The following is a 14,419-nucleotide window of genomic DNA, read 5'->3' as shown; positions in this document are numbered from 1 at the left end:
AAGAGCTTTCTTTGTGTGTGTGTGTGTGTGTGTGTGTATGTGTGTGAGAGAGAGAGAGAGAGAGAGAGAGAGAGAGAGAGAGAGAGAGAGAGAGTGTGTGTGTGTGTGTGTGTGTGTGTGTGTGTGTGTGAAGGTTTCTCTTCTAGGATCTGAGCTCTGGCAGACCCATGAGGACAATCTGATGATATAATAGTTCCATAGCCTTTGTAAGACAGAGTACTGTAGGAGAAAGAGAATGGGTTTTGGAATTAAACACACAAGAGTTCAAATCTCAGGTTCACCACTCACCTGCCACATAAACTTTGGTGAGTTACTGCCTAATCCTCAGTTTTCTCATATATAAAATGGGAATGATACTATTACTTATCTCCTGATACTGGTATGAAGAAAAATTCGGTGCATAAAGTTTCCAGCAGAGTGCCTAGAACACAATAGGCCTTTAATAAATTCTGATTCTTACTCTTTTCTCTTGTCTAAATGGAAGCAGAATGAAGGAGTCTTTTTCACTTCTCAGTCCTCTTACAGCATTAACCCAAGATTTACAAAGGGAAATGGAGTGCCATCTTGAGACAAAACGGTGTGAACTCACTCTTCCCAAGTGGCATGTTGGGGAGGGAAGGCTATTTTTTTTTTAACTGCTCCATTAGGCACTAGACACTGGCCTAGAGCAAGTGAAAATTTATGCCATGGAAACAGGCCTGTCATACTGTTCAGAACAGGCCAAGTACAGAACTTATATGAATTCTGTTTGCAGATTTACAATTCCCCGGGATACCAAGGAGATTGTTTTGCAGTAATTAGAACCAGCACAAAAACATATTATAAGCAGCTTAAACACAAAAGACAAAGTGGGTGGGTGGGTGGGAGGGGAAGAGTACGTGCTTCATAATCAATAACAAACAGTAGCTGATTTGCTCTCTTAAGAGCAAATTGTCTATACTTATGCACCAGGACAGAAGGACACTTATACCCTGACATCTTCTAGTGGTCATAATCAAAGGTATAAAGTCTAACTGAATAATATACTTGCTGAGAGCTCTGAAAGTTACAAAACATGAGCTTGGCACCAAAGAAACAGAGCTGACCCCAACACAGGTCTAAGCTGAAATTAAGACTAAGCTATTTATCTTGATGTGGTAGGAGCATGCCATTGAGTCCAGGGCATTGTCAAGTTCCCAGAAAGCATATCTGCCTTGCTCTGTTACTTCTTCCAATCTTAACAGAGCTGACCCCAACACAGGTCTAAGCTGAAATTAAGACTAAGCTATTTATCTTGATGTTGTAGGAGCATGCCATTGAGTCCAGGGCATTGTCAAGTTCCCAGAAAGCATATCTGCCTTGCTCTGTTACTTCTTCCAATCTCTCCATATTTCTTTTTTGGGTGAGAGGAGGAAGAGGTGTCCTTGATCCCTGCTGGGAGAAGGGCAGGGAGAGGAAGATGAGTTGCTTGGGTACTTAGGAAGGGAGATCATGGAAGGAGCCTTCCTTACAGAGGCACCTGGGAACTCTGAGGAATTCTTTTATGGGGTCTAGTTCCCAACTGATCTCCTGTCCTCTGGGCCAAGGGGTCTACAGTTAATTGGCATCAAGGGGCAACACAGAGGCAAGTGGAAAACAGAAATCTTAAGTGAGACAGGGTTTAAACGTAACACTTAACACTAACAAGACACCTGGCAGTGACTGAATAAATGGACAAGAGAGAAGCTGTCTGATTTTTGCTGACAGGTTTTAGAGTAAGAATTGGCTTCAAATAATCAAAGATATATAATCAATCAGATAAAATTATGACATTCATTTTATAACAGAAAATAACCCCCTTGTGATTGGGTAATGAAACCCTGATTCATTTCTAAGGTGAGGCTGTGTGGAAAAGGTAATCGATTAAACTGGCCAGGCAGTTTTAATATAAAAAAGCAAGTTTCCTTCCCACATTGATATTTCTAATAGAATCTAATCCCAAGTCTTAGCCAAAGCTTTTAAATTATTCCTACTGTTTTTTAAATTTATTTTATTCTTAACTTCTGAAGTGGATAAGTATTAACCTAAATTTTCTTTAATTAATACAGTGATTAATTAGGAAACAAAATTCCCTATACATTCCAAATATCTTCTATGAATAAGATATTCATAAAAAACTAAATAGCATGGTAGCTAAATAAATTTAGTCTAAAGAGAGTTCACAGGAACAAATTTGTGTTTCTCTACCATAAAGCAACTGAACAATATTTTACATCTAGCAGCTAAGGCATAGCTGGCTTTGAAGTTAAAGCAACATTTTGTTCTATCAGGTATTTCCTTATAAATCACCCCTTACCCAACATATAGGATCCTGGCAGGGCTTCTTCAACTTTGGAAGCCAGAGGACAAAGAAACCACTTGCTAAGAAAGGCAAGAAATCTAGCAGGAAAGCCTCCCTGCAGCTCACAGACCTGTGTGAAAAGGAGTGTTTCTGAGTTTCTGCTGTCCAGACTGAGCACAAATCGGATGGACTGGAAAAGTTCTTGAATGCTAGATCGGAATTGCTCCTCTTCCATTCCACACGTGGCTCGTGAGTACAGGATCCGTGACTGAACGATGAACTTGAAAAGGTACTCCAAGGCCTGGAAGTGTGGGGGAAAAAAGTGATGGAGAGGTGTTGAAGATGCCCAAGAACTCATGCAGCAAGGATCTAATGGCAAAGTAACAGCAAATACTACACTAAAATCAGGTGATGGGCAATTCCAACTATGAAGAGATGAACTTTATCTTTTAAAAATTTTTTCTCAAAAATCCAAATAGTCACTAAGCAGCAGCTGTCTTCTTAGTGAGAAAATCATCAATTTCACAACTATTTTCTGAGGTTCTGGAATTAAGGAGCCATAGACATGAAACTCATAGAAAGAGATGAATTCGAGAACATTCAGGATGAAAAGAAAATTAAGCTTCTCTGTATTTTTTTCAGGTCTGGAAAATTAAAGGCTCCAAAGGCAAGGATGTAAGAACCACTCAAATTTATTGCAAGAAGGAAGAATCCTTTAAGGAGTCTCCTGCATCTTTGAGATATAGCTGGGGCCTGACATAGTGCCTCTCTTCTCACTAGGGGTCACAGAAGTCTGAAGAAAACTTGTCCCAGGTTTCACAGACATTGGTGGGCCTGATATAACCACTCTCCACCCCGTTCCAACCAGGACATCTGCCATAAACAGTTCATGAACAATACAGAAGACGAAGCTCCTATAAAATGGTTTGGGAGCAGAATCTGATTCTGAGGAGTCCCTGCAGCTTGGTCCATGCTTACAAGCAGAGTAATTTTCTTCTAAGAGAACAGATTTAAGACCTAAGACTATGTTTTCTAATCAAAGAAATGTCACAGATTTCTGAGACACTGGGAAGGCAGAGACAATGGGAAAAATTTTCCACAGATGAAACAAATGGATCTCAGTTACTTCAAATATATAAAAGGAAACAATTCCTAAGCTACCTTTCATGATCTATCGATCTGTCAAAAGGCTGGGCAAAGCAAAGCTTAATATTTTGTGGCCCCCACGAAATTCAGTTGGCACTGAGGAATGTTAGTTTAGAAAAATGTGTCTTCCAGGGCTTGCACCAGAAGCTTCTGTAAAAGAAATTACAGTGTGTGGCCTCATCTCCATAAATGCTACAGCCTCTGCTCCAGTAGCCTTTTAATACTTGGTCTATGAAGAACCTTAAAAGTCTGTTAATTTCTAAATCCAGATACTTGCAGGCCAGACTCTGCCACTGCTCCAGTATGTCTATATTTTGGTGACTCTTCAGGCTCATGGAGCAGAAAATATACAGTTCTGAGCCAGCTTCATTTATTAGGTTATGCCAGTGTGAAATCACTGAAGTAGGAGGTATTTTCTATCAGAATAAAGAAAATAAAATGTGCATTTCCCAAACCAAATATCAGGTACCGAGTCTGACCTTCTCCTTTAGGTATTTTGGTTTTATAGATCAAGACAACTTGCTGGGCTCAGCTGAGGACAAAGGACAGACAGGGTCAATGTCCACTGACACCGTGGAGTCCTTGTAGATAAAGGATAGAATAGATCTCTTTGGAGCGGGCTACAGAAGTCAGGAAAGCTTCCTCATTTAAGTCACAAAGTCATACAAAAGTATGCTCAGACTTAGAGAAATTCACCAAAACTATGGCAGGCATAGGAACACAGAATATGAGCCTGCTGAGCATCTTACTGTCATATGCCCAAGCTGAAGAAGGGGCAAAAAGGATCAGCGATTATGTGGAACACTGGAAATAAAGACAGGAAAATAAGTTGGATTTTTTAAAAAAATGAGATCTTAGTATACCTGAGAGGTGGGAAAATCTAGTTATGTGCTATACTCCTCTGATTTTAAAAAGGAAGATGTTTTCCTCATTACCATTGCCAGGTTATTTTTTCAGTTTTTTTTTTTTTTTTTTCTCTTTTTCGTGACCGGTAAGGGGATCGCAACCCCTGGTGTGATGTCGCCCACACCGCGCTCAGCCAGTGAGCGCACTGGCCATTCCTATATAGGATCTGGGCCATTCCTATATAGGATCCGAACCTGTGGCAGGAGTGTCGCTGCGCTCCCAGCGCCGCACTCTCCCGAGTGTGCCATGGGCTCGGCCCCGGTTTTTTCAGTTTTAAACAGCTATTACAAGAGATGTATTGAACAAAATGAAATGTCCACTATATTCAGAGAGGTAGAACCAAACAGTAAAGTCGCTTCGGCCCTACGAGCATGAAGGCTTAGTTTCTCTATTAGGTTCCAAAATATAAAACACCTCACAGAGGAGCACCAGGCTGGTGTCAAAGAAGGCCCTGTGCAAACCTGTATGTGGGCATAAAAAACTTCCACTCATCTATCAGCACCTGACTTTCCCTTTCTCCACTCCTCTTGATTTTTAGGATCAGCACAAGCTTGGCCAGGACCAAGTAATGCTGGCCACCTATGACAGACTCAACTGGGGAAGAAGAGTGGAGTAAAAGGTGAGTGTTTGATCCTAAGGAATTTGTTCAAAGGTGCTCCCAACCCTGTGTGGAGATACTGGAGCACTGAACTGTGGCTGAAGCAGCTGCCTGTCTTTTTTCCACTTAAATTAATAAACCTGGAAGAAAGAGATCCTAAAAGTTACTAAAACCTTTCTATCCCCAAGAAGATCCACTGTACCTTCTTTCTCCTCCTCCTGTCTCCCTGCTAAGGAATTGATACAGCTCAGTAGCGAGAAGTGCTGTTTTTTTGGAACACCTAGCCAAAAGCCATTCTCAAACCCATACTGATACCCTCCTACAGGTCACTCACATGGGAACAAACAATATAACCAAGTAAGAAGATAAAGACTTGAACTATTTTCATCTTCTTCTTTAGTAGAACTTTTTTTAAAAGGTCATGATTCTGAAAGTGAAAGGAATAATAATAATAATAATAAAGAATAATGAAGAAGTTTCCTGGTCCACAGCTTATGATACCAGAATGAGAGGTGTCAGGCCAGGAGAATGCATCTTATGAAAAAAGGATGAATATAGGATTTGATGAAGACTTATTAGTTTGGTCAAAGGGACTTGTACACTGAAATTTGATAAAGAAGGGAAAGTGGCCTGATAAAACCTTAGTGTTTCATGTATTAGAGAACAAGTTTAAAAGGGCAAAAACAAGTATAAAATTACCTCATAAAGTGCTCCCTCAGATGGAACTCATCCTTTTCCCCACCCAAGCCTGATCTTCTCCTTAATTCTTTTCCTCCATAAATGGCCTGGGTATCAACCCAACTGATCTAGCCAGACGCCTTGGAACCAGCCTCAGTTTCCCCTTTCTCTCATCTCCCACAATCAAGCTAACATTTGAAAATCCCTGCTTTAGTTACATCAGCCGTCTTTTGGTTCCTTGAAAACCCAACCTCTTTCGTACCTATGCTTTTAAACATGCTATTTAAATGCTGTCCCCCAGCTCTGAAATGCTCATCCCCCAGCTTTTAACACTGATTTCAGCTCAGAGGTCACCTCCTCAGAGAGGCTTTCTCTAAGCCCCTGATCTGAAGTAACACCTTCTCCCCAGTCCATCTCATGATATTCTTTATTTCCTTCATAGTACTCACCAAGTTTTTTTTAACTGACTTTGTATATTTATCTGTTTTACATATTTATTGTCTGTCTTTCCTTCACCTGAATGTAAATACTATGAAGGACCAGTCTTTTCTGCTTGGGCCCCTGCTGAATCCCCAGTGGCTAATACACTGTCTGATACATGACAGGTATCAAATAATACTGACTAAATGAATCACTTAATGAATGATTCTTAGGAGAAAACGACTTCTGTGATGCCTTCTCCAGTATCCTTAAGCAATTAATTTATGGACTTACATAGAATCTTTTGCATTTAACTCAACTTTTACCCCCTCAAATATTGTGTTAGGCACCTGACAGGTGCTGGGGTTCTGAGAACAGAACCCAGGCCCTGCCCTCAAATCACACTTATCCTGCAGCACACCTGTGTTTGAGTCTGCCTCCCCTCAGGACAATGAAGATGTGCTCTTCAAGGAGATGGCCTGGTCTTATTCATCTTTGCATCTTAGCACCCAGGAAAGATGGTGACTGCTCAGTAGACATTTGTATGAACAAGGACAGAAATGAGACTTGTGGCCTCATATTTTTACAGAATGTGAAGAGAAGAGGTAGGGTAAACCAGAATCTATGATTTCATTTTTGTCGACTTCGATCTGACGATGCTTGAGGAAACATGTGTTACACCTGTTATCACGTGGACAAGAAGAACAAAAACACAGGCCCAGTACTTAATGCAAATGATGTGATAATAAAAGGGAACAGAGAAAAAGCAGAACTACTTTGCTGCCATTCTTCTTTTACTGTTAATTGGAAAGGGTGGAAAAAATATGGTTAAAGAGCAACTAAAAAAAAAGTAACAAGTACAAGAAAGACAGGGACAGAAAGAGAAAGCATAGCCTTGCTTTAAGTATGTTCCCAGAGGACATAACAGCTTTCTGAAAACTGTTGAGTGAAAGAGGTATCAACATTCTCATGCATACATGGCTTTCTACAGCAGCAGTAGCCGTGAAAAGAAGTTACCAGACAGTGGCGTTGACTCACAGTAAAGACAGTCCCCTGTCAGTTGGAGCTACCAAGCAATGCAAAGGGCTGCATTGTCAGGGAACCTGTCCAAGCAGGGGCACTGATAATGGTCCTCACTATGGAAGACCCCAGGTTCTTCTTCAGGCCAAGGTTTTAAGATGATTATCTACCCAGCATATCCACATACAATGCATCCACTCAGCTCTTTTTTCTTGAAACAGTTCCAAAAGACATTTAGTAACTACCAAAGAAGGGTAATAGTATTAGAAGATCTTAATTCTAATCAATATTGCCATTAACACTGGCTTAGAAGAAATTACAATACTTTAGCCTGGGGAAGGGAGGACTGATGCTACTGGTAAAAATCAGGCAGGGGAGGATGGCCAGGAGCCAGGTGCACATCATCCTTCCCTTCTGCTTTAAGATAAAATTACCAGGCATAAAAGTCTTCTAACCATATTTTCCCCACCCTTCCAGTTAACAATAAAAGAAGAATGGCAGCAAGGTAGTTCTGCTTTTTCTCTGTCCTCTTTTAATATCACATCATTTGCATTAAGTATTGGACCTGTGTTTTTGTTCTTCTTGTCCACATGGTAACAAGTGTAACAGATGTTTCCTCAAAATCAAGGTGAGAAAAGGGGAATTATGTGGATCAAGGCAGTCATTCCTGAAAGCAGGCCAGTGTACTAGGATGTCTATGCTTTTCTTACACACTGTTCCACTGAGATTACAAATAACTGCAGGGGTGGGCCCTTTATTTACGGCAAGCAAGCTCAGTACATTACCCGCATGGCTTCCTGAATGTGATCCTGCCGAATCAGTTCTGCTGAGCAGTCCATATACCACTTCAAACAGCGGATGAGCTCCCTGGGAAAGAGAACAGTTTCAGGAACCCTATTTTAATCCAAAAGCAATGAGCCTTAAATGTTTGTAGCCCTGAATGAGATAGAAAATAAGATATTGCTGATGAGCTTGGAGTGATGGATCCATTATAGTTCTGGAATTTTCAGATCATCTGAGACCAGACAGCACTCCTTGTCTGGGGAGTTGCCACTTTTTTTTTTTTGTCCTTTTTGAGACTGGCCGCACCACGCTCAGCCAGTGAGCGCTGTGAGCGCACAGGTCATCCCTATATAGGATCTGAACCCATGGTGGGAGCGCTGCTGCGCTCCCAGCGCCGTACTGTCCCGAGTGCGCCACGGGCTCGGCCCCGGAGTTGCCACTTTTTTTTTTTTGTCCTTTTTGAGACTGGCCGCACCACGCTCAGCCAGTGAGCGCTGTGAGCGCACAGGTCATCCCTATATAGGATCTGAACCCATGGTGGGAGCGCTGCTGCGCTCCCAGCGCCGTACTCTCCCGAGTGCGCCACGGGCTCGGCCCAGGAGTTGCCACTTTTTAATCAGCAATTACAATTACACTCTCCCTGACACACATTTCTTCTTTGATTACAAGAAAGTTTCCCCAAAGTCTTAGACTGAATGTGTATTTTTGTTTTGCCTTAAATTGCTATGTCTCCAGAACACACAACACTGACTAATAAATAGTAGATTCTGAATAAAAGCATATAATCCCATATGTGACCCCCCCCCACCTCCCTACTTTGCTCCATCTTATCTATTTCCTTAGGATTAAGTTACCTGAATAGAATGGAATTATGGGTCAGACGGTCTGCACATTTACATGGCAATGAAGCACAGAGGTCAAGAGTATAGGCTATGTTCACATTTGAGGCTTCTCAGTATCTAGCTCTGCATCCTTAGGCAGGTTATTTAATCTCTCTTTGCCTCATTCTCTTCATTTACAATATGGAGGAAACAATAGTACATCTGGAAGTTACTGTGAATACTAATAGGATGGTATATATAAAGCACATAGCATAGTGCCTGTACTCCAAAGTGACATCAAAAGTATCAGAGTTCCAGTGTCTCCACAGCTTCACCACTTCTGGGTTTTATGTTTTCAAAAATTGTGCTAATTCCAAGAAAAAAAAGAATAAAAAAAATTGTGCTAATTCCATAGAAGAGAATGGCAATGTCTTATTGCTTTAATGATCTTAGATAACCCATGTTTCTCATATTTGTTTACTAGTTATATTATCTCTTTTATGAACTGTCTTTATTTTCTTTGACATTTGTGGGTGCTATTTTAGTTCTTCACATGTTTCTCATGAAAAAAGCAAGATTTACTTTTAGCAGCTTTACCATTGTTCTTAGAAGGAAAAGTAGTATGGCAATTATGTATAAACTATGGTTTAAAATGTCAAATGAAAGGCCACAGCAACATCATACCCAATGGTGAAAGACTGAAAACTTTTCCTTTAAGGTCAAGAATAAGACAAAAATGCTTGCTTTTGCCACTTTCATTCAACATAGTACTGAAGTCCTCGCCAGAGAAATTTAGGCAGGAAAAAGAAATAAAAGGCATCAAAATTGGAAAGGAAGTACTAAAATTCTCTCTGCTTTCAGATGACATGATCTTATATATAAAATACCTTGAAGATTCCACAAAAAATCTGTTAGAACAAATAAATGAATTCAACAAAGTTATAGGACACAATATCAATAAAAAAATCAGTTGCATTTCTATATACTAACAATGAAGAATCCAAAAAGAAATTAGGAAAACAATTCCACTGACAATAGCATCAAAAAGAACAAAATACTTAGGAATAAACTTAAATAAGAAGGCAAAAGACTTTCACACAACATTGCTGAAAGAAACGAAAGAAGACACCAATAAATGGAAAGACATCCCATGTTCATGGAATCAAAGACTTAATATTGCTAAGACGTCAATACTACCCAAAGCAATCTACAGATTCAGTGTAAATCTTATCAAAATTTCAACAGCACTTTTTGTAGAAATAGAAAAATACATCCTAAGATTCATGTGGAATCTCAAGGGACCTGGAACAGCCAAACCAAACTTGGAAAAAAAGAACAAAGTCTGAAGTCTTACCCTTCCTGATTTCAAAACTTACTACAAAGCTACAGCAATCAAAACAATAGTGTACTGGCATAAAGACAGACATGGACAACAATGGAATAAAATAGCCCAGAAATAAACCCTTGGATATATAGTCAAATGATTTTCAACTGAGGTGCCAAGACCATTTAATGAGGAAAAACAGCCTTCAATAAATGAATGGTATTGGGAAAACTGGATATCCAACACTTATACAACATAGTTAAAATTAACTCAAAATGGATCAAAGACCTAAATGTAAGAACTAAAACTATAAAATTCTTTTTTTTTCCATAGCTGGCTGATAAGGGGATCTGAACCCTTGACCTTTGTGTTACCAGCACCATCCTCTCCCAAGTGAGCTGTTTTAGTCCATTTTGTGTTGCTATAACAGAATACTTGAAACCGGGTAATTTATAAAGAACAGAGGTTTATTTGGCTTGTGATTCTGGGAAAGCTGCATCTGGCATGGGCCTCAGGCTGCTTCTACTCATGGCAGAAAGCAGCAGGCAGCCAGGAGCAGGTACAAACAGATCACATGGTGAGGAAGCAAGAGAGGTGCCAGGGTCTTTTTAAACAACCAGCTCTCATGGGAACTAACAGAGAGAGAACTCACTCATTAATCCCCCCCCAGGGAGAGCATTAATCCATTCATGAGGGATCCACCCCCATGACTCAATCAGTTTCCAACACTGCCACACTGGGGATCAAATTTCCATATGAGTTTTGGTGGGGACAACACATCCAAACTCTATCATGAGCTAACCAGCCAACCCCTTAAAACTATAAAATTTTTAAAAGAAAATATAGGGGAAGGCCTTCATGACATTGGATCTGGCAATGATTTCTTAGATGACACTAAAAGCACAGGAAACAAAAGAAAAAAATAGGTTAAATTGGAACACATAAAAATTAAAAGCTTCTGTGTATCAAAGGACACAATCAACAGAGTGAAAAGGCAAACCATGGACTGGAAAAAAATATTTACAAATCACCTAAGTGATAAGGGATTATATCCAGAATATATAAAGAACTCCTACAACTCAACAAAAAAAACCAACCTGATTAAAAAATGGGCAAAGGACTTGAACAGACATTTCTCCAAAGAAGATATATAAATGGCTAATAAGCACATAAAAAGATGCTGAACAACACTAACTATTAAAAAAATGCAAATCAAAACTAAAAGGAGACACCGCTTCATACCCATTAGGATGGCTACTATCAAAAAACCAGAAAATAACAACTGTTGGTGAGATGAGGAGAAATTAAAACCACTGTGCATTGTTGAAAGGAATGTAAAATGGTGCAGCCACTGTGAAAAACAGTATGGTGGTTCCTCAAAAAATTAAACATAGAATTACCGTATGATTCATCCATTCCACTTCTGGGTATATACCCAAAAGAGTGAAAGCAAGGTCTTGAAGAGATATCTGTATATCCATGGTTCACAGCAGTATTATTCACAATAGCTAAAAGGTAGAAGCAACTCAAGTGTCCATCAATGGGTGAATGGATGAATAGATAAACAAAAGGTGCCGTGTACAATAGAACATAATTCAGCCTTAAAAAGAAGGAAATTCTGACACACACTATCACATGGATGAAACTTGAAGACATTATGCTAAGTGAAACAAGCTATTCACAAAAGGACAAATACCGTATGATTCCACTTACATGAGGTACCTAGAATAGGCAAATTCCTTGGGACAGAAAATAGAATTGTGGTTTCCAGGGTCTGGGGGCAGGAAGAATTATTGTTAATGGGGAGTTCTTTTTGTTACAGAGTTTCAGTTTTGCAAGATGAAAAGAGTTCTGGAGATAGATGAAGTTCTGTTGGTGGTTGCACACAATATGAATATACATAACACCACTGAACCATACACTTAGAAAATGGTTAAGATGATAAATTTCATGTAATGTATATTTTCCCACAATTAAAAAAAAAAGTCAGCTGAAAAAATGGTGGTTGCAGCTGAACTTTTTTAAAGCCCATCTTTCTGCTCAAGCACAAGTCCTAATAATGACACAAAATGCAACTTACTTGTATGCCAGGGCTCCAGCAAAGTGCTTCTGGATGTAAGTGTCCATCACAGGTCGGAAGTGAAAATACTTGATATCTCTGAGCAGGTTGATGATGAATACCTAGGAGAGATGGAGAGTAGACCACCATGGTTCACCAGAGGTCTCAAATATATTCCTAGCAGGAAACAGACTCTTGCTTCTTCAAGAAATGGCAAACTGCCAAAATATTCTCTAGTGTTCCCCACCGGTACTGAATGTAAAATTTCCGTTCTGTATTTGTATTTCTGTCTTTTCTTTTCCTACCACCTTCAGCCTCCCAATCCAGACCTACCCTTAGCTTCTCCCTTCACAATAATGCTGGGTGGTATGATATAGACCAGAGGAAGGCAAAACAATACCTGTGCAAATGGCATAAAAACTAAGACATACCCAAAAACTTGCAAAAGAGAGGGAGGGGGAAAAAAAAAAAGATTGTCCTCTAAGCCAAATCAGCCTATGAAAGGCTGTGCCCTTCAGAAATGGGGCTGGTGGCCAGGGAGGTGAGAAAGAAGAAAGCTAGAGGTAAAAACTATGCAAGTGCCCATTCCAACTATCGCCTCTGCTCCTCATCTATCACGTAGACTGAAGTATCTGGTTCTCCTTGAATATACAGCCCTCCCATGGGACTGATATATTAAGCAAAATGTATTAAACATTCAAATCACTGTCCATTCTCACTAAGCAATCTTCTGAGACTCTGGTTCTGAAACAACTGCATAGAGAGAAGAGTCTCCAGAAACCTTTGGAAATGCACAGGTCACCAGAGACCAACATGAATGAGTCTCTACTTTTCCTGGTGGTTATATCCTACTTTGTAAGTGAAATGCGCTGTCTAGTTTCCTCTATTAGTCCCTGGGCCTCTTGCTAGAGTAGGCCACTATTTCAGGGGCTAGGTAATCCTGCAATAGTGATAAAATTGAGGATCCAGAACTATAAAGCCAAGGTCTGGATCTGACCATGATGAATTCTTCAAATTTGATCTTAGAGGGATATGCCCCATAGATTGGTTAGTTGGTCTTCCTTGGGTTATACTCAGTCTGTTTTCTATAGGAAATATCTATACCTTGTGCTGACTCACTCTAATAAAACTGTTTCCCTTAGACTTTTTTGAAATACATCATAAAAAAATTAATAAAAATGAAAAGTAAGGGAGGTGACTTACCAGAGACTGAAAAACTAACAGGCCGTATTTCTCTGTATTATCATCTAAAATCACAAAGAGTGTATCTAAGATGTCCTGCAGAAACTGAAACAACATAAAAAGCAGAGGGCTCAGATCTCAGGACCTTGCATGCATGGTCAAACTTCCATACACCAATGAATTTATCTCCCAATAAACAAACTGAAAGATCTCTTAGGATCTCAAAACACCACTTAAAAATCATATAGTTCTCTGTCTCCACCTAGCTAAGGGATAGCTAGGTGGACTTATGGTGTTTGCTAATAGCCTAAAGGGCCTTAAGAGAGACCTAGAGACTTCTAAGGAAAGAGCAATTATCTAAAAAACATAAAACACCCATGCAGATTAGCAAATTTGAAATAAAAAAAATCTTAGGACACCCATGCAGAATAGCAATTTTAAACCAAAACAATCTAAGTGATTCTGATGTCAAATCCATTTTGAGAAAAACAGTTCAATTCTTAGGACCTCAAAGAATTCAGTAGTCCCTTGCTCTCTACCATGGCCTAACTATATAGAGTGTATTTGAATGAGGGTGTGGCAAGCTAGGCTTTCTATACCTAAAGAAACTATTTTTTTGGTGTAGGAATTAGTATCCCAGGAAAAGGGAGAATGCACCCAATGAGGGCGGTTGATTAGGGTAAAAAATTTGGCAGTGTTTGTTCGTGGTTTTTGAGCACGTCTGTTTCTTTTTGAGATGCAAAAACAAAGGGACAGAATAATACGATGGATGCTGGCAGTCTTTCTTTAAAAATCAAATCTAAAATTCTGCCAATCAAATCCCAATTTAAATAATACAATGTTTACAATTTATTTCAAAACAATAGGAGGTAAAAGGCATAGATTGGGGTGTTGATGGGACAGGGCTGGCTATGGATTAATGGTTGCTGGGGCTGGGTGAGGGATACATGTTGAGTTTATTCTGTCTACTTTTGTGTGTGCTTGAAATTTTCCAATAAAAAGTACAAAATATGTATATTTCAAAATGCCAAGCACATTCTCTTCATATTCTCTTCTGGCTGGCTGGAGACAAATTATAGATGCTAAAAACAGATATACCGGTAGGATGTTCTCTTATATAGAACACTTACCCTTATAAAGACCACAGACTTCTTAATACCTTGTCTGTTTACTGGTTGCTATT

General features: G+C 39.6%; 1 protein-coding gene across 3 annotated transcripts in view; it reads right to left on the bottom strand.

Moving 5' to 3' along the window:
• Nucleotides 1–14,419, bottom strand: part of DOCK3 (dedicator of cytokinesis 3) — a 208,549-nt gene that overhangs the window by 82,086 nt on the left and 112,044 nt on the right. For all 3 annotated transcript variants that reach the window (XM_008568116.1, XM_008568117.1, XM_008568118.1), the window contains exons 15-18: nt 13,258–13,341; nt 12,076–12,176; nt 7,853–7,934; nt 2,430–2,600 (exon numbers count right to left, since the gene is read on the bottom strand). In XM_008568116.1, coding sequence (XP_008566338.1) covers nt 2,430–2,600; nt 7,853–7,934; nt 12,076–12,176; nt 13,258–13,341 — 438 coding nt within the window. The remainder of the gene's footprint in view (nt 1–2,429; nt 2,601–7,852; nt 7,935–12,075; nt 12,177–13,257; nt 13,342–14,419) is intronic.

This window comes from Galeopterus variegatus, unplaced genomic scaffold (genome assembly GCF_000696425.1).
Source record: "Galeopterus variegatus unplaced genomic scaffold, G_variegatus-3.0.2 Scaffold376, whole genome shotgun sequence".
Lineage (NCBI taxonomy): Eukaryota > Metazoa > Chordata > Mammalia > Dermoptera > Cynocephalidae > Galeopterus > Galeopterus variegatus.
Note: the sequence above shows the minus strand (reverse complement) of the source record. Positions and strands in the feature narration are given on the sequence as shown.